The 26,576-nt window shown below is 36.5% G+C and overlaps 1 protein-coding gene across 2 annotated transcripts; it reads left to right on the top strand.

Annotated features, from left to right (window-relative positions):
* Positions 1 to 26,421, top strand: LOC112558382 (WD repeat-containing protein 60-like). Of its 2 annotated transcripts, none has more exons than XM_025228851.1 (32): positions 1 to 140; positions 499 to 552; positions 1,773 to 1,821; positions 1,958 to 2,046; positions 2,707 to 2,775; positions 4,737 to 4,802; positions 5,044 to 5,153; positions 5,340 to 5,760; positions 5,973 to 6,038; positions 6,883 to 6,995; positions 7,419 to 7,647; positions 7,877 to 7,921; positions 8,405 to 8,440; positions 10,466 to 10,744; positions 12,310 to 12,421; positions 12,914 to 13,011; positions 13,288 to 13,411; positions 14,517 to 14,593; positions 14,928 to 15,004; positions 15,359 to 15,434; positions 15,578 to 15,686; positions 16,185 to 16,257; positions 17,714 to 17,739; positions 18,115 to 18,179; positions 18,602 to 18,720; positions 19,028 to 19,112; positions 19,847 to 19,913; positions 20,964 to 21,022; positions 21,675 to 21,720; positions 22,161 to 22,338; positions 22,882 to 22,951; positions 24,754 to 26,421. In XM_025228851.1, the coding sequence occupies exons 1-32, from the start codon at positions 126 to 128 to the stop codon at positions 24,862 to 24,864; spliced, it is 3,213 nt and encodes a 1,070-aa protein (XP_025084636.1). In that variant the 5' UTR covers positions 1 to 125; the 3' UTR covers positions 24,865 to 26,421. The 2 variants fall into 2 exon arrangements, with proteins under 2 accessions (XP_025084636.1, XP_025084635.1); XM_025228850.1 differs by having other exon boundaries at positions 7,862 to 7,921.
* The last annotated feature ends 155 nt before the right edge of the window (positions 26,422 to 26,576 follow it).

Here is a 26,576-nt window from a genome sequence, read left to right as displayed (position 1 = left end):
TAATAATTTCAGCATCGTTACAAGAACGCATTACGGGAATACCAAAAGCTTGAAAATGGCGGCTTAGTGATGGTACCATTTGGAATATTTTGGTCTCGCTAAGGCGTTGCAAATTTCTAAAAACGATGCCGCCAGGAAAGGTTTGTCCGAGAAATGGGAAGAATTAGATATTTTTCAGATTGGTTCCAATTATGTATTGACAGTTTTCGCTTTACTGTTATTTAAAAACGTTTAAATTACCCGTTGCCATTATAGGTTAATTGTAAGTAAAAAAAAAAAATCACACGACGCCATAATTCCAAGTGTAATAAAAAATTTTGACAAAAATTGTTGAATCATCATTTATAAATAAATATCTATCTTATTGATATCTACATTTTAAATATTTGTTCGTATTTATTATTCAAGGTGGCAATTAAAAGTATAGTATATATGTTCGTTCGTTTGTGTGTGTATAGTGTTTGCATTCTCATTGGATTTCTTTTGCTTCTGTTGCAGTCAAAACCTAAAGATGACACTTGGACAACAAATGAGCTGAATCAAGCATTAAAGGTGTTTCTGTATTCTTTGATGTACAGTGGAACATCGGCTAACGACCACAATCCGTTCTGGAAAGTTGATCGGTACCCAAAATGTTCGGTATCCAAAACAATTTTCCCCATAAGAAATAAAGGAAATAAATTTAATTGGTTCCCAGCCCCTGTTGACTCGCTAATATATGAAAGTTATAGGTTATATAGCAGCACTTGTCCCTGGGGTTTTCTTCTGCAAATCTTTGTAGATTGGCAGCGCCTTAAATTTCTCACAAATGAACAACTCACTAATGCTAACATTTTTTTGTTTCTTGTTTATATACACAAGCAACAACTTTTCTACTTATTCCATTATTTAAGGCCTTTGCTTTGTTAAAGTACTCATCCCCTTTTGAAATATTAGCTTCTTTAAGTCAAGATTGTTGACTTCGACATGCCCTACATTCAATATCCGACACACGCATGCCTCCTTCATACTTTTAAATCATTTCTTTTTTCAGTTCAATTGTTGGCCACTTCATTTTCATTACCTTGCTACTATTGCTTTTAATCTTTTTTGGAGCCATGATTGAGGGCTATATTATTTAAATAAAGCACAAAAATCACTAAATAAGAAGGTTACGCACAGATAAAGATAACGAATGACCGAACGTAACTGTGTCTTGAGTGCAAGTGATGCTTGGTCTAAGATGCTGGTCAGTCACGTGTGGGTGACATGGCTGTTTTGTATCCAAATTTTGTTTGGTATCCGGTGCACATTTTTAACGAAGTTTTTGGTTGTTATCCAAAATGTTCGCTTTCCAAGGTGTTCGCTAGCCAAGGTGTTCGCTAGCCGAGGTTCCACTGTATTTATTTTGAGAGCTGAATCCTTTCATTTTATGTCATCTGTAAACACTATGTAAGCAAGAATCTATTAATACTCAAAAGAACTAGATTTCTAAACCATATTTTCTTAGTGAAATAGATATGCATATTTATTAGATCTACAGTTTCCGTGCTTTGCACAATGGGTTAAACATCATTTTACAGAAGGAAACCACAGATAGTAATGCCCTGACCTTGCTGCTCCTCATGGCATAAGCTTCATGTCATGATCAAAGAAACGCATTGGTCTAAGGCAGGTTAAGGATGTTGACTAAGTTATCAATCTGTGGCTTCCATTTTCTCTAGATCTAAAAATCTTAAGAGTTTTTTTAATGTGCTGTTGTCATCATATATCATCATTATGTTTATTTTCAGGGAGCACGTGGAGATCAGGATAGAAAAAGAAGATCAAGGAATGATGATGGTACTAATAATGACAGTAATAATTATATGCCAATTATGTAATTGTCAGGAAAGTTTTGTTTTTAGAAGTATACGAATTTCTAATTGGTGAAGATGACAATGTAAGTGTAATTATGGAATTTTATTATCCCCTTCAGATGACAGAAGACTCAAACACCATGATGAAGGAGATGCAAGTCGGCGCAAACACAAAGATGGTAGCAAAAGGTCACACAGGCGTGAAGATGTTAGTATTTATTTTGATTTTAACTGACATTTTTTCTATTTTTAGGAGTTGAGTATTTCACAGTATTTTCTGGGTTTGTATTTCAAGCCTGATTTATTTTTATTTATGTTGCATTAGGTTTATTTTTACTTTTTTCGTACCTTCTTTTTTACATCATTACCTGCAGATGCTCAGAACCATTTTGGCAGCATCAGAAGATTTTTTCTGCACATTATTCATATCGGCAGTCATGCCAGAAAGTATGAATTGTTTGCATATGTGTTCCACACTTGTTTTCCTTAATTTCTATGGTTCTGTATTATAATAGAAAGCTGCTCTTCAAGATTTTCTGGTCATTGATGATGAAATAGAGAAAGCAAACTAGTTGCAATTTCTTTTACTTTTTTCTTATCTTATATCATTTGCCAAGCACAGTTTGATAGTTGCATTGCTGGGATGTCACAAGGTAGCTGCTTCCCCCCAACTCTATATAGGCTACATGCTACACACTAATTTCTCTATTGTCAACTTTGCAATACATTTCTTTCCCATTGAAATGTTCTCATTTATTGTCTTTTACTATTTTTCAATCTCATTTTGTCTCTATTTTTGGTGGCAAATATCTGTATTTGCAAAAATGCAACTGTTTCCCTTTATGTATTTTTAAAATTTTGGTTTAAGGATGGTGGTAAAGACAAAAGCAGAAGTAATCGAGATGCTTCACCTGAACCTTTGGTGGGACTTACTGAGGTAATTTTTTTTATTTTATAATTTTCTCTGCAAAAATAGCAAGACCTGAGAGCTTTTCTTGTACAGGTGCTATGTACAATTTTATAACAGTAGTAGAAGTAGTAAACATTACCAGTTTCAAGGGCTAACATGCAATTAATGTTGAATACTTAATTCTGCTTTACTGGGTAGGAGATAACACATCCTTTTTTAATTTATGTTTTTTGATAGTAGAGAGGGTGTTAAGAACAAGAAGAATAAGAATTAGTTTATTGACCAAGTGACACTGCACTCGGAATATGACTTGATGATGGAAGAGACAGAAAAAAAGAAATAATAATCAGGCCTATCCTATACATATACACATACACACTATCCCTCTTTATCGCTTGCTTTCTCTTCCACATTCCCTTTCTATCACAGACACAGATAATCCCCACGATGACTAGACAAGATCCACATATGCAAGCAGGCACAAATGAATGCTTGGTCACCCACTGGCACTGTACATGACCCTCATAGACTGCTAAACGACACATTCAGCTAATATTGGTCCTGACATGAGCTATGAGGTAGTTCAGGAAGGGCATCACTGCAGCAAAGAAACTGTATCTCAGCTGGGAAGTTCTAGCCTGGAGGAGTCTATATCTGACCCTGAGGGCATGAGATGGAACAGGCTATTTGCTAGGTGGGAAGTATCTGTCACAATCTTGTGTGACCTGCATATGATAGATTAGTAGCTAACATCTATTTTGGACTCAGTCTTTTACCCTACATGAACTGGATAAAGCAGCTAACCAGAGATAGTGACTCAAACCTCATATTCATGGACTGGGAAAGGCCTACCTAATCCCAGCTTTTTTTTTTTTTTTTCTCGTGGAGGTGTCCCCTTCTATAAACTTTTTCCCACCTAGTAAATACAGAGGAGATCACGATTGCTTTAGTTCAACCACAGTTTGAACTGTTTGATAAATACCATTTTCATTGAGTTTATAATCTGAGAATAGGAAATGCCATAAAAATAAAACTTTATAACAAGCCTTGTGTGTGGGTTTTCTCTGACCGTCATTTTTTCTAAATGGAAATAATAGTTTTGTCATAAAATGCTTGCTTGAGGAACATCATTTGGTCAGTATGAATAAATTTCACTTTCTGTAGCTTCCTGCTTGCCTTTTTTAAAAATTTTCCTTTCATGTTTCTCATCTTAGTTGTGAGTTTCATGCTTCACTCTCTAAAACAAAAATTTATTTATAGTGACACCCTTTATCAGGAATTGGATCCTTCCGTGCCAGCCATTTACATATTTTCACCTCCCTAGTGGCTTATGAATCAGGAGTTAGTTCCCTTGTCAAGGTATTTTAACCAGCTGGTTTTCTACCCAAGATAGGGTATTTATACCCAATCGGAACATGAGTCCTGCTGTAGCAAGTAAAAGATTACTTATAAAGTAGCTACACAGACAGAAGTAATAAGACATCATTATATTAGTGTCTCTGCACACACTTCTAGATTCACAAGTACTGTAGGTGTAACTTACATTAGCTGTTATCTCTGTGAGCAGATTTCTAACCGGCTATTTTGGGTAGTGCTTCTTTTGCTCAAAGAAAGCTTTTTGCGTGACAGTCCAGGCTCACCACAGTTTTTCTTTCACCATTTTGTTTGGTGTCTTTCAATTTTTATTATGTTTACACATTTGTTTAAATCAACAATCCCATTACATTTATCACATCCCTCTATTTTTTTGTGTTTAAATACAGTAACACTAAGATCTAAGTAAATGTCTTGGACTCATCTACATATTACATGCTTTCTAGGTGCCTTGTGTGCATTTGCAAGTTATTTCTGCTGTTTGATGTGCGAAGTGTAAAATGTTCACATAAGTGTGTGCTGTAGAAGAACCAGATTGACATTTCTCACAGGCTTAAATATTTGACCTATTGATGACAATCTCATACAAAATACTGTTTTTTTTTTTAATACAGGAGGACAGAGAAAGGTTAAGACAAGAGAGACGGGAGAGACGAGGAGGAAAAACAGAGAAAAAGGAGGTAATGTATGTCTGACAGGTTCATATAATACGCGAACAGTATGTGATAGGGCATGTTTATTTGGAGATGTGTAGTGATTAGGGTGCATGTGTGTGTGTGCGTTTTCAAGCATATGTATTTACATATCTGTATCCCCATATATTTTGGTGCATGTGTAATAGCAACTTTTACACCAGATGGCATTTACTTTTTTCATAGCATAAGTACAAAAAGTCTTCTACTAATAAATACTATTTCACAGGAAAAGCCTCAGCATAAGGAAGAAAAGCCTGTAGACAACAATGAAGATATAATAAGACGCCATCACAGAGATGAAGAAGAACGCAGACGTAGAAAAGAAACAAATGATGAGTAAGTGCTGAATGATGTTTTACTCCCTACATTTCTCAGATCTGAAAAGAATAATGAAATATTTTTAATAGAGCTTTATTATCTTGCATGAAAAGCGGACGATGAACAGTAACATAGCTCCATGTTGATGGAATTTTGTACTTCTGTTTGATAAGAGTACTATAGACTTGTTGCATGTCATGGCAGGAGGTATGCAAAAGGTGACAGGGGGCAGAGTAAAGACAGAGAGGAAAGAGAGCCAAGACAAGCAGACAAGGAGAGAAGGCATGAAAAAGGTAACAGAGAGAGAAGACATGAAGAACGTGACAAAGAGCAAAGACGTGAAAAGAGTGACAGAGAGCGCAGGTATGAAGATGCTGACAGAGAGAAAAGGCATGAAGAACGTGAAACAGAGCGGCGGCATAAAAAAGATGATTCAGAACGGAAACGGGAAAAAGAGGACACAGAAAGGCGCCATGAAAAAGATGGCAGGGGAAGACACTTTAAAACAGATGAAGAGGAGCATGATTATAATAGGAATGAAAGAGAACAGCATATAGAACGAGAGTATAAAATACAAAGACGACACAGGAGTGGGAAGGAGTCAGAACACAGAGAGGTTGATGAAGTAAGCAAAAACCTTATATGCATAAATGGACATTTCATAGATATGACAAGATTACTTCATTGAAAACTGAGCAAATATATTTATTTTGAAAGCATTTTAAAGCACTCTCCTGTTGTAAGTTTTAATACTGCTAATTTCTGGAATGTAAACGTGACAGTTTCTTGTCCTTTTGTAATTGTCTTCATTAGTAAAGTAATACTGTTACATTGCAGGATGAATATGAGCGTAGTCATCATGAGAAGAGAGAAAAGAGAGAAAAACACAACAGACAAACTGAGGTATGAAAGCCATGTATTTGTCTATGAGAATCATTTTAAGCCTCTAGGGGCATAGCCTATATGTTCCTGTTGAAATTCTTGTTTAAAAGCTCTCTTTCTTGCACCTTTATAGTGCACATAATTTACAGTTCAGTGCAGTATAGCTTTTTCTTGATCCTGAAATTAGGACTACACATGGAAAAAAATGGAGTACAAAGTATTTGCTACTGTCTGTATATTTTATCATTTTGGATCTGTAAAAGTGCATTACTCTTTGTTTTTGAAGCCCTCAAATATGCTTTTGAAGTGAAATCACATAGGCAAAGTTTTTAATTTCAGCTTATTTTAGTTCATGTGTTAAGGTTAACTAATAATTCTGAACTGTTGATTTTATTTTTTTTTAACTAGGAGCAACCTATAGTTGCAAAATGTTTAGTTGTCATTGTTACCTTCACTTGTCATAAAAAATGGCAAGATTGGAAAGTTAGGAACAAATTCTCAAAATTTGATGAAAGCACAACTTTGCACCTTTGAAGTAGTGTATCTCTGTTTCTAGACATAATAGAACCTCACATCTTTTAGTTTTTCTTGCATTTTCCTACACATCATAGAAACACACAATTCAAAGTGATATACAGGAAATAAAATTTGACTGCTGCTATGTATTGTTGGAACATATATTGATTTATTGTATACTTACATAAACATTAAAATTAGTGAGGGACTTGAAATTTGCCTGAATTAAATTGACTTAAAAGAAATTAATTTCTCATGGTAGCAGGCATTTTTGGTGTTTGAAAAAATTTAACAAGCAGATTGGAGGTTGATATGTCTTCTTTTCAGTTAATGTAATTTACGTAAATAGGGCATGGAACTGACTGCTCAGGAACTAGCTAAGAGGGAAAATCATCACCGTGAAAGAGATGATGATCGAGATCATGGCAGATATCAACAGGACAAAGATGTCAAAAATGGGGAGTGAGTATCCTACTCTTTTTAGCATTGCTGACATGTTGTGGGTGCACAGGAAAACATTTGTGCATTTGCACAGGCATTAATTGTTCATTGGCCATAAGAGTTGCAAACACGTATATTATTATTCTAATAGTCTGAATAACTAAGTTATCTGAAAAGAAGAAGACAAATGCATATTGAGTATGTTCATATGTTCATCAGTTTCACATTTTAAATCACAATGCTTGTACTTAGATGGCATTGGAAACAATTTACTGTCTGTTTTATTAACAGTTACAATAGCACTCATACTTATTTTCAATACTTATTTTCTTAACACTTGCATTTAGAGAAAGTAAATGTAGCTGGAGGAGATGATTTTACTAAGGACATAATTTTCTTTGCCTTTATTGTAATTTTTTTTATATTCATGATATGTAAATTTAGGGATAAGAATAGAGACAGGGAGAGAGAAGAACGTCGGCGCAGAAGAGAAAAAGAAAAAGAAGAGCGCCACAAGGATCGGAAAGAAAAACAAAAAGATCCAGATGAATGGACTAAGGAACGAGAGAATTATCATAGAAGCAGGGATTCTGAGAAGGATAAACAAAGTCAACAAGAACAGAATAAAGAACAGCAGAATGCAAAGTATGAGAAAAAGCAAAAAGAGGGAAAGGTAAAAATCTGTTGTTGCTGATTTACAGTTTTATGTTGTGAACCTATCTGAGACTTTATCATCTCAGAACAGTTGTTTTTCTTCAATAAATGAACTATTTTTCAGAATAATTTCAAAAGATGTGGCACATTTTGAGTTCAGCTAGCTTCTTAATTCAGTTGCTGCCTGTGTAATTATGCTTTACATGATTAAACATCTGAGAATCGCATTACAGGAGATGATTTTTCAGGCAAATGCTGAGGACAATTACGATGAATATGAAGATGATTTTGAGGTAGGATATTTGGTTCATGTTTTTGAGTGTGAAAGGATCTTTTAAATTTTCTTTCGAAATCCATTGCTGTCTAGCTGCTTCTCGGTGTCCATCCAGACTATCAGTCACTTTCTCAAGCACAGAACCTGTCTGTCCACTTTCCATCAAACATAAATCTCATGGTTCTTGCTCATCATCAGACCTCTGTTTTGGAATTCTTTTCCATTTATGCCAGATGCTGTTCCTTAATCTCACTATTCCGGTTGACCCTTGAGACACACCTTTACCAACAATATTTGCAGTAACTCTTGCTTCAGTTGCTGATAAATTTTTTTTTTTGTATGCATGAGTATACTGTTTGTAAATGACTGTATGTGTGCATCCAGGTCCACAGTTGTTTTATTAGTATTAGAGTTATTAATAGCATTCATACCTTTCCCTCAATCCCTGGAAATGGCTGGAGAACTGAAAGAGTTAATCATAGTTTACTTATTCCATCTTCAGGACTATGAAGAAGACTTTGAAGAAGAAAACCAGGATGTAAGTATAATTTAATGGGCAATTTAAAAGATTTATGTATTTAAAAAAACATTTCTCAAGATTTTTAAAAGATATCTGATTTCTGTCAATGTCTAAGGGGGTCTTTCTTCCATTAGGTTAATATAAAACTGTTTGTAGCATTGATCAAAGCAGACCCAGAACTGGCAGCCAATATCCTGCAACCCCTATTTACCGCAGTATGGGAAGGGAAGCAAGTCCCAGATGACTGGACCAGAGGAGTGATCGTCAAAATCCCAAAGAAAGGATCCCTTAGCGACTGCAACAACTGGCGAGGAATAACTCTCCTGTCCATCCCGAGCAAGATCATGACAAAGATCATCATCCAATGAATCTCAGAGGCAGTGGACACACAACTTAGAGAAGAACAGGCTGGTTTTCGTAGAGGAAGAGGATGCACCGACCAGATATTCGCACTACGCAACATCATAGAACAGTGCACAGAGTGGCAGAGGCAGCTCTATATTAACTTCGTAGATTTCCAGAAGGCTTTTGACAGAATCCATAGAGAGAGCCTTTGGCGCATCCTGAGAGCATACGGAATACCAGTGGAAATTGTACTGCTGATCAAAAGCTTCTATGCGAACTTTTCATGCTGTGTTGGAAATAGTGACATCTACTTTGAGGTCGGGACCGGAGTAAGACAAGGCTGCGTGATGTCTTCCCTGCTCTTTAACCTTGTCATTGACTGGGTAACGCGCCATACAACAGAAGATGAACCAAGGGGCATACGATGGACACTCTCCACGAACTTAGAAGACCTAGACTTTGCCGACGACCTGGCCCTGCTGTCACACACCCACCGGCACATGCAGGAGAAGACGACTTGCCTGCACACTTTTGCGCAGCAGGTCGGACTGCACATCAGCCGGACAAAGACAGAAGTGATGACCCTGAACACCACCAATACAACACCGATCAGCATAGAGGGAGAAGACCTGCCGATGGTTGAAAGCTTCACCTACTTGGGCAGCGTGGTCACGCAAGATGGAGGAGCAGGCCGTGACATCCAGAGCAGACTGAGCAAAGGCAGGGGCATCTTCTGTAGCCTAAGCAACATCTGGAAGTCGACACAGTACAGCATCAATACCAAGCTGAGACTTTACCAGAGTCTGGTCATGTCCACTCTACTGTATGGCTCGGAGTGCTGGCGAATGACTGGCAGCGACCTCAACAAACTGTCAGTCTTCCACACCAAAAGCCTGCGAAGAATCCTGGGCATCTTCTGGCCAAGGACAATCTCCAGCGAAGAACTACTTGCCCAGTGTGGGCAGGAGAGCATGGCCACCATCCTGATGAAGAAGCGATGGCGCTGGATTGGTCACGTCCTCCGAGGCGGGAGCAACTCCATCACAAAAACTGCCTTACACTGGACTCCAGAAGGAAAACGCAAGCGAGGCCGGCCCAAGATCACCTGGCGCCGAACTGTGGAGGCAGACATGACCCTAAACCTCAGCTGGGGTACTGTGGAGAATCTAGCCCAGGACAGGCAAAAGAGGAGGACCTTTGTTGCTGCCCTACGTGCCAACCGGCATAACGGGCAATAATCTAATCTAATCTAATCTAGCATTGATCACCAGCTTGTTAGAAGATTGTGACAACTAATTCACAAATCATGTCATAACTTGACCTTTAATTACTTGTACACTTGTGAGAGAATAATTACAGTTTTTCTTAGCTTGCCTTACTGGTTGACATAAATATTTGATATGAATAGGGGAGAGAAATGAACAAGATTTATGTAATCTCTGGATTAAACAAAATGTTCGCTTGACTACCATGCCGTGTATTGCTTTCTCAAGGCTTTTGAATTAAGTGTAAGAAATGGAAGTGAAGTGTACAACAGACGAAAAGGCACACACTTTGTGACTATTGGCAAGCCTGCCAGGATTACACAAGGACATCATGTTATATTGATATTCTTGTGACATTATTTAGAAAGAGTTTCATTGTTTTCCGTTTTATTAGAGTTGGTATTTCTATTCATATTTCTTTTCTCCCTCTTAGATACAACAAGACTCTGACAGTGGAGGAGATGACCAAGATGTCCAGGATTACAACCGGAATAGGATGCCAGAGAAAACACATCCAAAATCTTTTATTAACTTCGTCTCAGCCAAGCAGCGGGTCATGAACAAGTCAGCAGCTAGCAGAGCAAGACATCGTGCAGAAGATTTGCAGAATATGATCGAGCTGGACACCGTCTGCTATGACATGCTTGACTTGCCACCTGTCAAGGAGTATGAGCTCTACATTCGCAGCTTTGGACGCTCAAACACTAAACAAGTGAGTCAAAATACATATACAGTTTCTGTGCTGTTTTAGATGCGTCATGATGGTTTTAGATGTTCAGGATGGTTTTAATACTTAGTGCTTATTCCAAAAGTTTCAGGGTGCTTAATACTCTAATCCTGGATGTCTATGATGGATCACACCAGTTAGAGTTTTTACCTCCCTTTTTACACATATTTTGCAAAGTTTAGGGGAGTTACTTTTGTTAATATCTGAGCTGGTATGAACTTCAATGTGACTTTAAGCTTAAATTTTGCTAACTTTAAGAAAATCAGCATTCACAAGAAAACAAGTCTTTCTAAGTACAAAAGCTCTTACTTAACTTTAAGACTGCTATACCCCAGGCACAACGCCTTCTTAGCTGAGTCGGACAACTTAAGTCCACATAAGTGTTTATTATACTGAGCTGTGTTATTACACTGGTGAGTGCACAATCAGAACAAAGACTGAAATGGAATTTTGTCTCCCTTTAAATCATGACTTGTGCACATCTTAAATCATCTTTTAAAGATTCGCAGCAGAGCAATGCAGAATGTGAAAAAAAAGACTTTTTGGCCTGAGCAAAATGATAGTTTGTTTTAAAAATTGACAGATTTGGTGTGGATGGAAGTTGTTTTTCAATGCAAGTACCATAAACTGCACATTTTAATTACAGACTTTTTTTCCTTTTTTTTGTGGGAGAGGGTCATCAGCCAGCTCCCTCTGCCATCAAACAACCTTCCATAAACTCCATACACCATCTGTTCACTGGCCCAGATTTGGTGAAGGAGGAAACATCCTTGCTCTGTTGATACAATTTCAAAATGTTTATAGAAACTGTTACTGACATCCCCCATTACTTTTTTAAAACACAATTGCAAGTGCTAATACTTTACCATTAATTCCTGTAATACTTAAGATTTTCTGTAATGATTGTGGTTAACCCATTAAGCTGAAGAGGTTTGCTTTACTTATTTTCTACAGAAAATAATGTATCACAGTATGCAGTTTTGAACTGTTTGTTAGGAAACAATGAAGGTTAAGGTGATGTATGGTCTCTTTGGGCCTTCCTTGCCAAGGAAATGTTGACTTCAAATGGCTATGTATAGTTATTGTAAAGCTAGGTATCATTAAAATTGGTGCCTTTTTTCTCTAAATTTTAATCCTTTTTCATTAGCTAGAAACTAATGTAAAGATTTTAATGTAAAAATTTTCGTGCTTCCACTATTGCTACCATTTTCTGTAATCACCAGTGGATAAGTCACTATACACAGCACATCATGTGATTGGCAGAAGCAAATCACATTAAAGCAACTTTTTTGATCATCCGTTCATAGCAAAGAAGCCGCATCCATATTCACTCTTACTGAAAAGCCTTCTTGGCATGATCCATGGTGGCCAAGATGTATAAGTCCACTGTCTACTGTTGCAATAATTGCCTTTCATTATTCAATTTTACCCTTGGTGCAGAGTATAAATGATCCTAGTCATTTAAAGGCTTAACTTGTAATAATATCACGCATACACTTACTGTTTCAAATACTTTAAGTGACCATTTTGTTTATTTTTTTAACTTAAAGGCTTATGTGCAAACAAATGAAGATGCTGTTGAAAGGGATGTCCAGACAGAAAAAGCAGATGACTTGAAAAAGTGGACACAACACCCTGCAGATGACATAGATGCTTGTGGAGGTGGTGATGCTCATCATTATTATTAGTATAACCTTGAAACCATTTCAAAATCAGCAAATAACCAACCCTCCCCCATCCTCCCCTGGAAAAAATATTCATATCTGTATCAGAATAAATACACTTTTAGTTCTCTTTCCAAATAAGTATATTCACTAAAGTTTTGTGACCATCTTCTGTCCGTAGTGTTGCATAGACATTTGTTTAAAAAGACCATAGCATACAATACTTGCAATACTTGCTTAAAGTTTATTTGCTCTTGATTACATAGCTATTTCTGATTCTATGAAAACTGTATCTGTCTGAACCTTGAGAATGGCAGAAAGGTGGAACATCATGTACTGGTTATCTTCACTGAAGGTTAAAGATGTTTTGCATTTTTTCCCCTGAAATTCAAGTGAAGTCTCACTACTAGAAATCCTGTTTGTGCTTGTTTCTATTCAAAACCTCATGATCAAAAGTTATGTATACATTTATATTTCTTTGTTCTTTCAGGGGAGGGACTGCTGGTTAAAGAGAGTTCATCACATACACGAGCAAACAGCAACCTTGAAACAATTGCTTTAGGACATTTCCTGGAACAGTCTGCCCAGGTATGGTGGATAAATGATTTTAACTAGTCACCCACATGACATTGTTATTGTTTTCATTTGGAGCAGGCATTTCACATTCTGACCACTGTCTACTTAGGTTCATCACTCAGGATTAACTTTTCATCTGTTCAGCTATGTTTTTATGTGCATTTGTGCATGTACATGTGCTTGAAAAATATGATTACCTCATCTCCTGTTTTTAACTTTAGCATGAAGCTTTTGCAAGTGATCGACAACCTCCTTTTGGACTAAAATCCCACTGTTTGATATTTTCAGATATTTAGCACTTTGCTAGAGGAAGAGAGGGGACTGGGTGAGCGCAGTGACTGTACTGCGGACAAATCAAACCTTAGCATCAGTGAAGGAGTCACACAACTTGCTTCTCTCCCTTTTCTCGCAGGTTAGATTATCTCCCTTTCCCAGCAGAGTGTGTTTAATAATAATACAGTAAATTTATATCCCTGTCCTATGGACAGGCTCATGGCGCTTTAGAAACTCCCTCCCCTTGAAAAAAAGCGAGAATACAGACACAAGCTTACACAATATGACATGCAAAATTGTTCTCAAAAGAATACCAGATAACATGAATAACGTATAGCAAGAATTTAAGCTGCTCCAGTGTGTGCAAATCTTTTGAAAAACTGTAATCCAGGCTGCAAATGTTCTTTTCCACACTTGGAAATGATGATGAATTCAACAGGAAGGCAGCAGGGGACATAATAAAGACCATTTGCCAAGAAAGCTGGTGGGTCTCAACGGCAAGTCAGAGAATTTCAACTTCCCAGACTAAAGGAGAATGCTCAAATGTTGCAATACTTACTGCCATAATTGGAGGAACCTCCTCTCACAAAGCACCTCTCAGATGAAAAACTCCAGCAGCTTGTCACTCGGCCCTTCATCAGTCAGATACCTTGCCACTCCCATGGAATCGAATGCTGTGTCAGGAAAGCGAGTGAGGCTTCAAAATCAGTCGATGGGATGGTTGCAAAGGATTTTTACATTCAAGCTATTATCAAGTCATGAGACTTTATGCCATCATTTCAGACTAAGCAAGATTTTCGTTTACCGTGTGACTAGAAATGAAAACCGGTGCCTGTACTGTTTGTAATTATTGTCTGACAGTGCAAATGTTATCAGAAAATGATATTTTCTTGCAGTTATTAAAAATAGAACTTTTGACAAAAAAGGTAACATTTAGTTAAAAAAACATGTTTTACATTTTGGGGGAAGAAAAAGGGAGGTGTTCTACTCATCGCAGATTTCTTTGGTATACATTTTTCAACTCAGCATAGCTGGTTGTACAAAACCCCAAATGTGCCTGTTGATCTGTTACAGTTCATTGGATGACACTACACTCTATTATACATATAGTTGCACCCTACTGTACATGTTCATATGTGTATTTGTGTGCACATACATCCATTAAGCATATATTTTTTTGCACAATATTTTTAATCTCCAAGGTTTATTTTATGTTGAGAGCAGCTATTCTGTTTATTCTACAGGACGCTATGTTAAACAAGCTTCTTTCTGTCTCCTACAGCCGCACGTGTTTTTGACAATATATAGCAAACCAAAGGAGGTGACTATGAACACAGCATTTGTTAGCACCTTCCTGTACATAATGAATTACTTGTAAATAGTTTATTTGTAAATGTAATGGTGTATATATTCATTTTACTGGCAAACGTTTCATTGAAAGTTATCAAAATTTTGATTTAAGAATAAAAAACAGACTAAGTGAAATGAGAGAAGTTAGAATGTAGCTCTTAACCAGTACAAAGGAATTTGAAGCTACCAAGTACTAACTTTTCTTGATCTTTATGATCCCTGATTATGTCTTCTTGCTTATTTGCTGTCTCATCTGTTCTGTCATCTCTCTTGTTTTAAAGGGACAGCAATATTTTGTTTGTTAGGTTTCAGAAGAAAACCCTATAGATAACTATGGTCTTATCTGTGTTTGGAACACCAAGGAGATTGCATATCCTCAAAGGTTAGCTAAAGTACTTGAGCATTCAGACTGTTCCTTTTTAATTATTTAAGCTTATTCTATTGACTGGTTATTGGGTAATATGTCTTAAAAAACTTGCTGTTTATGATTTTAAGATTGTGAAATTAAGATGTAGAGTTCAGCATTTTATCGCAGAATTACTTGTATGGAGGGTTGATTTGTTTTCCTTTTGACAGAAAATGGATATAGGTGAGTACTAGCTTATAGATGCTTTTTAGTGTTTGCAGGGTTCAAAGATAGGCAATGACTGACATAAGTATTTTGAAAAAAAGGGATTAAAAAAAAAAGTCACAGTAAAATCAATAAATTAAAAATATATTTGTCACAAACTTTCAGAATCCTGACAAGTGTAAGTGAGCCAACATGTGCCTGTTTCAGCCCCATCCGAGCTTCTTTGGTCATAGCTGGCTTGGTGAGAGAAGCTGCTGTTTTGAATATGTCTCACTCCTACTGCCTTTTCTGTCCCCGCTCTTTGCTCTGTGTGTGTGCATGTGTGTGTGTTTAGAAAACGTTTTAAAACATGCATGATTATGATGGTTTCCTTGGAATTGCAAGGTGGATGGGTCTGTGTGTGTATGGGACCTAAGAGAACCCTCATCTCTCCATCGCACAGTCTTCTTGCAAGATCAAGATGTTTGTATTCGGTTTCCAACATATAACACAGGTATGTTGATAATCAATATGCTTTTGTATTTTATATATGTAGATATACACACACAGATCTTTCCAGTAGCATTCAGTAGTAACCACACCAGCAAGATAATTTGTGTCCACAGAAAGAATAACAAAGTGACTGAATAATATAAAAATAAAAATGTGCAAATCTTCAGTTAAAGTTTCTTTCAGTTTTCCTTTCATATGGAAAAAAACTAAAGAAGGTTAAGTGCTTTAGAAAATTTTACAAACAGATTAAACACTCAAGACAGAAATAATTGAAACTGCTCAGTATATAGATTGTTTACAATAGAGATAAACAGATTAGATTGAGAAAGGTTAAGTGTATTGAACAGTATAAATTTCTCCGATTACATTCGTACATGAAGGATGTAGTGAAAAAGATTGAAGGGAGAAGTTGAAATTGAAATAGTAAAATGCCACTGTAATACTGTAATTGTTGCATTGTGAGTTTGCTGGTACTTTTCTGTTCTGATTGGGTTTTAAGCGGGTGTTAGTGAGAAGGAAAACCATCACAGTCCAGTAGTTGCCATCACTGCTGTCCACCCAACAGTCCTCAGGTAAGAATTATGGTGCATCGTCTTTTTCATTTACTTTTTCTGTTACATTCGGAGATGTAGCTTAAGCAGACCCATCTTCTACCAAAATTTTTCATAGATAGCATTACCATCCAAAATGTCTATTTTCTGTAGCATTTAGCCCTTTATCAGTATCAACACAAATTTGCTATTAACATAATCTCAGCTACTACTGTCTATGTTATAAGTGTTTAGTCTGTTTTTTAAAATGTGAATCAGTTATTTTTTTGTTTGTTTGTATAGAGGCATCTAAATGTAGCCCTGCTTTAGCACACCTTTGGAAACATCCTTGTTCAGTTGGCAGAACTTTTAAGCATTTGTGGGCCCATCCCATTAATGTTTCTTATTCTTATTCCTTTACGCCCCTAGTGGAGCATGATCTGGTTCTGGGCATCCCTTCCCAGTTGGGTCCATGTCATGCCAGCTGCCTCTGCCTTGCTGTGGACCGATCTCCTCCATGTCTGTCTGGGTCTCCCAACCCTGTGCTGCCCCCATGGGTTCCAGCCCAGAGCTTGTTTCATTAAATTGTCAGCCAGCTTTTGCAGGGTGTGGCTGATACAGCCCCACTTCTGCTTCTTGATGTATTTGCTGGCAGGTTTTTGGTTGGTTCTCTCCCACAGGTCTGCATTGGAGATCTTCTCGGGCCGTCTGATGTTGAGGATGTGGCATAGACATCTGTTGACGAATGTCTGAATCTTGTAGGTGATGTTTTTTGTCACATGCCATGTCTCAGATCCATATAGAAGGACTGACTTAACATTTACATTGAAGATGCAGATCTTGGTGTGTAGAGATAAAGCCTTGGAGTTCCAGATAGGTCGCAGGATGTGGAATGCAAGCCTGGCTTTATTTTATGTTTGCAAGGTGTTAACAGATAAGAGTCAAATGCACTGAAACCCCAGGCAAAATAACTCGGAACCGCACTATGTGGTTGTTCAAGTCATCTTCTGATAACTGGTTGTTCTCAGTAATTCCCTAGCTTAGTTTCTTGGGTTTCTTCATTGAGGTACCAACAGTTGTAGGTGAGGTTGCAGAACATCTTTTTGTAGGTGACTATGATTCCCTAGTCAGATATCTAAGTCTATAGCTGTTGTGGTAAATTAGTAGTGATTGGTAAGTCTACTTAAGGTATATTCTCTTAAGGTATATACTCTTTTTATAGGACTGAAAGTATATCAGTTAAAACAGAAGTGAGTACAGGTAGGTTAGTGGTCAGATAGGAAGAACTTGGTAATAGGTGAAACATGATGAAGAGCCATATAACAGAATCAATGGGTACATAAATTATACAGGGTGGGGTTGGGGAGAGGTCTAGATGAACAACTTTAAGAAGGTTATTTGAATTATCAACTGAAGTAATCCAAAGGGTTATAACTGACTAGAACTTTAGATGTGTGTTCTGTTTGCAGGTAGTAATTTTTTAAAATGTTATTTTCAGAAAAGAGGTTGAGGAGAGTTACTTTGGTGAGTGTATTAATAATTTTTTCATAACCTGCTTTCTTTTTCACTGCATTACATACTTATGATTATGTAGGTTAATATTTTAAAGAAATATATTTTACAAAGCAGAAGCCATTGAAGACAGTACAAATTTTAAATCCTTCATTTTTTTTACATGGGTAAATTTGTTATACCCAGATATGTCTAACTTTTTTTTAAAAGGCTGGTATTATATTTAGAAAACTAAAACTAGGCCTGTAGCAATTGTAACAATCTGTATCCCTTTAACTAATAATGAAATGTGGAGATTTAAAAAAAATATTTTGCATAAGTTTCTGTGAATTCATAAATCTTGTTTGCAAAGGGCCATTGTCTCGTTCCTCTCCTTGACTGTTGCAGAGAATACTCTGGGCTTGTCCTTTCAGCTAGCTTCAGTGGAGGAGAATGCAGTTATCAACCTTTGGGTACATTTGTCAATATTTGTGCAGTGTCATATTATGACTGAAAATAGTTTGATAGTGGTATTGGTAGTGGTGGTATGATTTGGGGTTTTGGGTGTTTTACACTATCAGCAACTGAAACATATTTTGACAAGGTATTCCAGGCTGGTGGCTGTGGTGTATGGCATAATGGAAAGATGACGATGATGGCGATTGGTGATTGATTGTTGACTGATTGATGATGATTGATGATGATGATTGATTGATGGATGATGATGGTGGTGGTGGATTGATTGATGGATTGATTGATGATGATGGAGGAAGATGAAAATGATGAAGATGATGGATGATTGATTGATTGATTGATCGATCGATCGATCGATTGATTGATTGATTGATGATGATGATGATGATGATGATGATGATGATGATGATGTGGTAACTAGGTAGTGACAGAAATACCATTGCCAGACATGGCGGGGTCAGGGATAGACTTAGGACTTGCACCAGGTGGCCGCATCAAACTTGTCCATACTTCAAGCATAACCTTGGAGAGCCCAAACAAGTTAGTAAGATATTTATTTTTATCTCAGATGTCTGACATTTCTGTACCCTGTGTTGGGGCTTACTTGCAGGTGCTGTAGAAAGATCTTGTACATGCTGTGATACTTTATTCTCTAGGTGAGAGAGATGGAGTGAAGTACAGTGAGAAAGTTAGGATAAAAGAATCCTGAAAAAAACAAGCATGTCGAGAGGGTGAATAAAATACAGGTGCATAATTTGTATATTTGAACAGTTATTTTATTTAGCTTAGAGACGTATCTGAAATGTTTCGTTAATACCTGTCATGTATATTTATCTTTCATTAAAAGAAATGTACAGGCTGGGAATCCAAGAGCACGGGATGTCAAGCTAAATCCATCTGACTTGAATCATTTTTTTGTTGCCACAGACCTGGTAAGTTGCCAAATTCGCTAACTTATTACAAAAACAATAATAATAACTGAATTTATTGAATTTTTTTCCTCATATGGAAGCAAGCTCAATTTGTTGTGCAAGAAAGATTACAAATGAACGTCAGTTAACCTTACTACAAAGAAGCACAAGTGCAGCCAACAACAAATGACGCTATGGCAAACATGAATGAAGTGCATGGGTGAGGATGAAGATCTGAAGAGTAAACAGAAGAGTTTGCCAGATTATGAAAGCTATTTTCTAAAGAGGTGGATTTTGAGACTGGAGTTAAAGCTTCAAATTTAGACTCAAATTTAAGAGAAAGGGACAGAATTCCAAATGTGGGGCTAGAAAAGGAGGAGCTTTTTGGGAATGTCCCTCATCCATTGCATAATGTCCCTCATCCATTGCATATACAGAAAAGAGGTCAGCACAAGCAGATTAATTAAAGAGATTGACCTGCATGGGTGGTAAAGCATCAGTAACTCAGAAAGATAGGTTATATATTTCTTTGCATTTTCATTGATGGCTTATTTACACTTGACATTTAATTAAGTATTCTTTTGCACTCTTTTTTCTTTTAGTCTTATGTCTTCAGATTATTTTTCTTATTATTCCCTGTTAGCCCCTCTGTCACTCATCTTTCTCTCACTCTGTCTCTGCCCTCTCACCTTTCACTCATAATGATTAAACTTTGATGGGATGTGTCATGACATTTTCTTACAATATGCACCTAGGGTCAGGTGATTCATGGGGTGCGATTTGGTTCACGAGTGTATCCACGTGTCTTTCAACCTGTAGCAGGTAAGTATTTATACATCTTTATTTATACTTGCCACTGCCACACATTTGTCAGTTTGCTGTGTCTGTTACTACATTTTTAATGTTCAAAATAACCATTTTAAAGTCATGGAATGTGACATGGAAAGATGTTACATCTTGATGTTGATATGGCAGATATCTTGCATTCTAGCTGTTTAACTGTTTTGAAGTCATGAAAGGTGGCATGGAAAAATGTTGCTTTCATTTACTTTCTGAGTGCTTTCACCATTCTGATCAAAGGGCTGGCTTTACTGAGCCTATTTAATTTATCTCTGCTACATCCATATGTAATGTTTTGCTGGTTTCTCTAGTACAGCATTTAAATTTGTTGAACATTTTCTATTATCTGTCTTGCCAATCTGTCAAAGCAGGTATTTATAGACTAAACTCAAGATTCTTACAAACCTCTAAAATACACCAGTCTTTTATAATATATATGTAAAAGCTTTGGAATTCATGAGCTTGTTCTGTATCAGTAATACATCATCATTTCATAGATCTTATATATATATATGTAAAAGTTTTTGAATTTTTGAGCTTGTCATGCATCAGTAATGTATCATTATTTAACATCTTTATTATTTAACATTCAGTTGCCATCAGATGTTATCTTTAAAGTAGGTGTGGGAAATCTGGAAGGTGGGAGGGGGGAGTCAAAAGGTCTGGAATTTATTTCATCATATCTGTATGAAACCTGTAAGCTACATGTATGAATGTTGTAAGCTGCATGTATGAATCCTATAAACTACCTATCAAACTGAAGACTGAGGAGTAAACACTTCCAACAAAACAATAAAAAAAAGACCTAGCAATAACTGTTGCTAAATCTTACTGTTTCAGGGTTCCATTACATATGCAGAATCAGTATCGTACACTGTTTATAGACAAAAATCTCATAGAAAATAAGCATATGGGTGTCTCTCTCCAGAAAGGAAATAAACTAGGAGCATTCTTTGTCTCACAGTCTCTCCCGCTTCTGTACATGGCTTCAGTAAATGATTCATGAGCTTATGGCCTTTTTTTAATCCACAGATTCCCCTTGTTGTGTGACCTGCATTGATTTCTCACCATTTGGAGAGCCATACTTTCTGGTGAGTTTTTAGCCAAATGATGGATGAATTTATTTTGTTTTGAGAACTTTCCCTGTCATAGATCATACAAACTGGTCATTCTGAAAAGCAGCTTCTTGTCTAGGTATGAAGTTTACAGGACTACAGCTTTGTAACTGCCAGGTGTGATGCTCTCATCATGCAAAAAATTTAGCTGTCTCTGGTTGTAAATCCTCAAGAGAATTATTTAGTATCTATCACAGCCTGTGTAGTGCTGTTAACAGCACTCTCACCCCACTCCTTTCAATATTTGTTATTTTTATGTCAACTATTGTTCACAAACAAGCTTACATTTATATGAAATGAGCTCTGTCACTTTCATGCATCAATCCACATTGTGCGTATATGCATGTATGTGTGGAAAGGACCTGCTGATCAATTTTTTTCAACCTTTCCATCAATACATTTATCTTTCTTATTCTGTGTTAGCTTTTATCTGTGCTAATCTGATAGAAAGGGCTGGATAAAGAAAAAGAGAGTGTTTGTGTTGGTGCATGAAACTTTTTTCATTTTGTTAAAGTTCAAGTTAGCGTTTGAAAAGTATAGAGAAGCTGATTTTGGTTGGGGTACAATGCTGTGTAAATTATTATTGTTATTAAGAATACCAGATTTTTATTTGTATTTTCCTGCTCAGGCTGGCTGTGAAGATGGAACTGTCAACCTCTACCACACATCTTCAGGTGAGCTGTCTCCAGATACAATCTCCAGTTTTGTTTATTTCCAGTTGAAAAGAAAATGGTAGATGGCAAATGCTCAGTGACTTACTATGTATAGGCCTTTGCATGTGGAGGGCGGTACTCAGCCCTCTGTTTCTGCATCTTTTAATATCCCTTATAAATCAGGTACTATTTTCTGCCGAGTGGGTGTAGAGGGTTTCCAGATCATTTGCTCAAGTGAGTATCAGACCAGTAATTTTTTTCTCCAAAGTCATGCACTATTAACAAGCAATAATAGAAGCTCAATCCTTGACTGTCATTTCTTTTTTTCTTTAGATAGATTGTCTGTCACTGTTATTCAGACTTTACAAATGCCTAGAAGAATTATTTGGCTGCTCAAAAAATTAAGGTTGATTAATCCTAAAAGTAATCTTAGTAAATAGTTGGGTCTATTTTCTCACCAGAACACCCTTTGACATCTTGGTCTACATTTTCTAGTGGATACTCCATTGTCTCCATCCAGTGGTCACAGAGTCGGCCAGCTGTATTCTTTGTCCTGAATACTAACTCTGTGGTCTTTGTTTTTGACTTAACTGAAACTGGTCTGTCACCTGTCCACACAGATCAGGTCTCTTCTGACAGGTACAGTATGCTATTTCTCTTTCAAAAGCAGAAATGTCTATAATTTGCATTTTCATAGCTGGAGAAACAGCACCAAAAAAAAGAAGTCTTACTTCCTAAAAGCTTTTCCTTACTCTTAATCTCTCTTTGTTTCTAGTTTCAGTGTTTTCTTTTCTTCACATTGCCTACTTTCTCAGTTCTTTTTACTTGCAGTTTCCTTTATTTCTTAATATTTGTGTGTGTTGTGTGTGTGTGTTTGTAAGAAAGTATAATGCATACATGTGCAAGTGTGTTACAACAAACATTTTTGCATTTCTGCACTTTGACAAGGTCATATTACATTATTACAAATAAAACCTTTTTAATACTGAGAAGTACGCATTGTCTTAATGTAGCCTCGATCCATGTATCTAAAGTGAAACTAGATTGCTATTGTGATTAACTTCATATATGTCACAAATATCTTTAACAAGCAAGGTATAATCACAACACATCAACAAATGTACAAATAATGTTTCTGAGCATTTACAGTTTGAATAATCTCTAAAAATGTGTGTTTTTCAGGGTAACATTTATGGCAGTTGCCAGTGATCCAGTCATCACTGGCATTGGAAAATCTCAGCCTGCTCATTTTGTAAGTTAATACACTTATTTTCTTTCCTTTTCAAATTGATGATTTTGAAATATTTAAAATATTTGGTTCTGGGAACTTGAATAAAGGGAAAGGGGAAGGGGTGACATTGTTGAGTCAAATGACAGTTCCATTAAGCAATGCCAAGCTTTGATGGTAGGATTTTCATATTCAAGAAACAATGTTCTTCAAATTCAGTGAATTTTTGTGTTGGTTGAGGTTGTATTTTCTTCTTCTTCACCACTCTTCCAGGCTTTAAAGGAAATGCAGTATTAATTGTAAATCATTTTTCTTGGAGACTTGCCAGATATGACCACAGTTACTTTTTAGCCATTGAAATTCTCTAACACTGAGCTAACATGTGCCTGGTGTGTGGTATGCTCTACTAGTCTATGGAGGCAGAGAAATGAGAGAGGCAACAGATGTTAGATGTTACTTTGGTAGATGTTAGGCTGCTGAATCCAAAGTGTGGACAGAATGGGGCACCATGCAAGTGTCAAAGGCACCCATGTAAGGTACATTAAAGGAACATTACCAAGCAATATACAATATTCTGTATTTGCTACAGGCACTGCAAAGGGAATGTGTGAATTAAATGCTATCATAATATTGTTCATGAACAAGGAAAGAACGTTTCACCACCACCACACCACAAGACATGGTGTGCCAGTACATCAATCCAACCATAAAGATTCATCAAAAGTAAATTCTTGTGTGGTAGGAAAGGGCATACAAACTTCAATCTCACTGGTACAGGAGATGAACAGAAAGTGATGAAGTAACGACTTGTAAGAAGAAGAAGAAGTCTTTCATTGCCTGAATCAAATGAACTTCCATTCCCTCAAGAGCTTATAGAGGCCACCTCATACTTGTGTTTGCTACTACTCATTCCTGAGGGCATAAGAGTCACATGACTGATTCAAAGATCATGGCATGCACTGGCATACTGTATTGAATTAAATATTGTTATTGTTTAGGCCATCAGCCCATAGCAGGAGGGTGACATCACAGTGACTTTGTACATTTCTAGTGCATTACATAATGATATGTTGCAACATGTGTAATATATAAAGCACACAATTACATGAATTTGGAACCTAGGTGTATTGTTTTCCATGAAATCACATCTGTATAGGTACTAAAATAGCTGGCATGCAGTAGAGGGCGTGAGTTGTCTTCTTTATTCAGAGAACATTCATCATTCACCTAAATATACCTCTCTTGAAGAAGACATTGGTGAAGCAGGAATACATGATTAAAGTCTGCAAAGTATTATTTAATTTAGCACATCTTTTTTGATCTTTATTATTTTGCTGAAAGATGTTTATGGTGACAGCAACTGGCAACTAGTAGGAAAGCTAACAAGAAGTGCTAAGATGCCAAAGCTGAGTGCAGTGACTGGCACAGCATATGGCTAGAGAGTAAAGTTAATGGTGTAGTGAACCATCCCTGACATGAAAAGTGAAACGGCTTTACCATTGTCTTTATAGCTCACCTGGCCAGTAGAGCACCCATTTTCCAAACACTTGCTACCTCATTGTCCAGGCATCAACTTATGATGGTTAGAGAAAAATTGTAGTATATTACATATGCATCTTCTATGATCATGTCATCTGATGATGTCAAAAAAGAAATATGCATCAAGGTCTCACTTGCCAGATATATTCCTCTGCTTAAATACTCAAAGGAAGAGCTGAGTTTCGTATATATTACACTTTCATTTGGCAAATACAAAATTGTTTCTTTTTGTTTTATTTCTGTGATCTTATTTATATTTTTGGTAAGAAAACTTTCATTTGTTTTAGCTGCTGTGTCTAGGAAATGGAGTAACTGAACTTCATTCAGTTTGTGCTGGCCTACGTCAACAACAGCCTCTAGAGAGAGAGTTTCTTGCACATTATCAGGAACGTTTTTGATGAACATACTTATCTATTTAAAAAGTATGCCGATCGATGAGACTTTGGAAAGACTGTTTCGTTAATAAACTCCATATGTATCTTTAATTTATTTGGTAAGTTCTTGTGGGGATAATGTAGACTAACATTAGATCATTACTACAAAGATAATGAAAAAGCACAGTCTGCACACACACACACACACAAATGCATCCACATGTAGTGTTAGAGGAAAGGTTTCATCAAATACGTCTGAAAGAATAAAGCTTTTCAGTTTGCTTGTGCATGCAGGTAATTAAGACAGATTTTGTAAGAGAACCATTGTGCATGATACTGTATTTTTGTAATGAATCTTTTATACAGGATTCTTGAATTTGAGCTCATTTTTGGGACCTATAAATTGTTTATATGAAAATTACAGTATATGACGGTTTAAAATCAAGTTTTGAATATGCTAAAATATGCAGGAGTTAATTGGTATAGCAAAGTGTTGCAGCAGAGTCGACAAAATTTCTTATTGGCACACACAAATCTTGTATATCTTTCTCCAACTTGACAATATTACCATTCCTATTTCTGACTCAGCTAAAAGGCTGGGTTTTTCTTAGACAACACTCTATGCATCAGCTTATGTTCCATATTACCGAGTCATACCATTCTCATCTGTAATTCATTAACTAGATCTGAAAACATCTTCCAGCTGATGCTGCCACTAAACTTGTTATCTCTGTAGTCCTTTCTTGCATTGACTATTGTTATTTTCTTTTTACTGGCTTTCCTGACTCCATGTTCTCCAGATTGTTCAAAACAACTCTTCCCTTCTCATTTTTTGATCACTTGACTTCTCTCCTTACAGCACTCCATTGCTCCCATATTCTAACTGCATTCAGTATAAAGTCAACATCTTGTTACAAGGCACCCACCTACCTAGTGAACTCATATCTACACACTGCCTCATTCTCTGTTCCTGTTCTGATCCCCTCAGGATTTGCATTCCTCAGACCCAATACCTTAGTTTTGGTCCAAGTTTTTTTTCTGGTCCTGTTACCTGGAATGAACCCCATTTTCACCAGAAACTTGCTTTTTCTTCAAACGTCACTTAACACTGACCTTTTTCTTCTCCTATAGTGTGCTTGGCCATGTGGTCATACTACAGCCATGAAGTGCTGCAGTGAATATGGTTAATTTATAAAGTAGTTATATAACAAAAATCACAAGGATAAATCAAAATAAAACTGTTTTATTAAGATTGGTTTGGTTATGACATTTATAGTATGGTCATTTGAAAATGCATTATTTTTTTCTGAATTTGAGAAATATTTTCATGATTTTTAAAAAAAAATATACAGGTTCAAATTATTATAATTTAAACTTCACTTGGATAGAGAATTTCATGACTTAACATTAACCATGATAACTCATAATGTTCTATGAGCCAGACTGAAAATTGAAGAAAAAGCTGTATTCAAATAGATTTTAATGGTCATATGATCATGTTTTGCTACACTGAAGCATCAAGCTGGTCTGGAAAATTTGTCAGACAACTATTTTTAGTTTCCAATTAAAATATTGATGCAACACTGTGTCCATTTTTGAAAGAATGGCCTTCTCCAAGAACTTGTGTGCTATGTATAAAACAAGAAAAGTGGAAGGGAAAAAAATAATGAAGAACTTATTTAAACCCTTGTGACCAATTCATCCTTGTGTTGCCTCAGCAGTGTTTAATATATTGT

This window comes from Pomacea canaliculata, linkage group LG2, assembly GCF_003073045.1.
Source record: "Pomacea canaliculata isolate SZHN2017 linkage group LG2, ASM307304v1, whole genome shotgun sequence".
Classification (NCBI taxonomy): Eukaryota; Metazoa; Mollusca; class Gastropoda; order Architaenioglossa; family Ampullariidae; genus Pomacea; species Pomacea canaliculata.
This window is presented reverse-complemented; position numbering and strand designations above follow the sequence as displayed.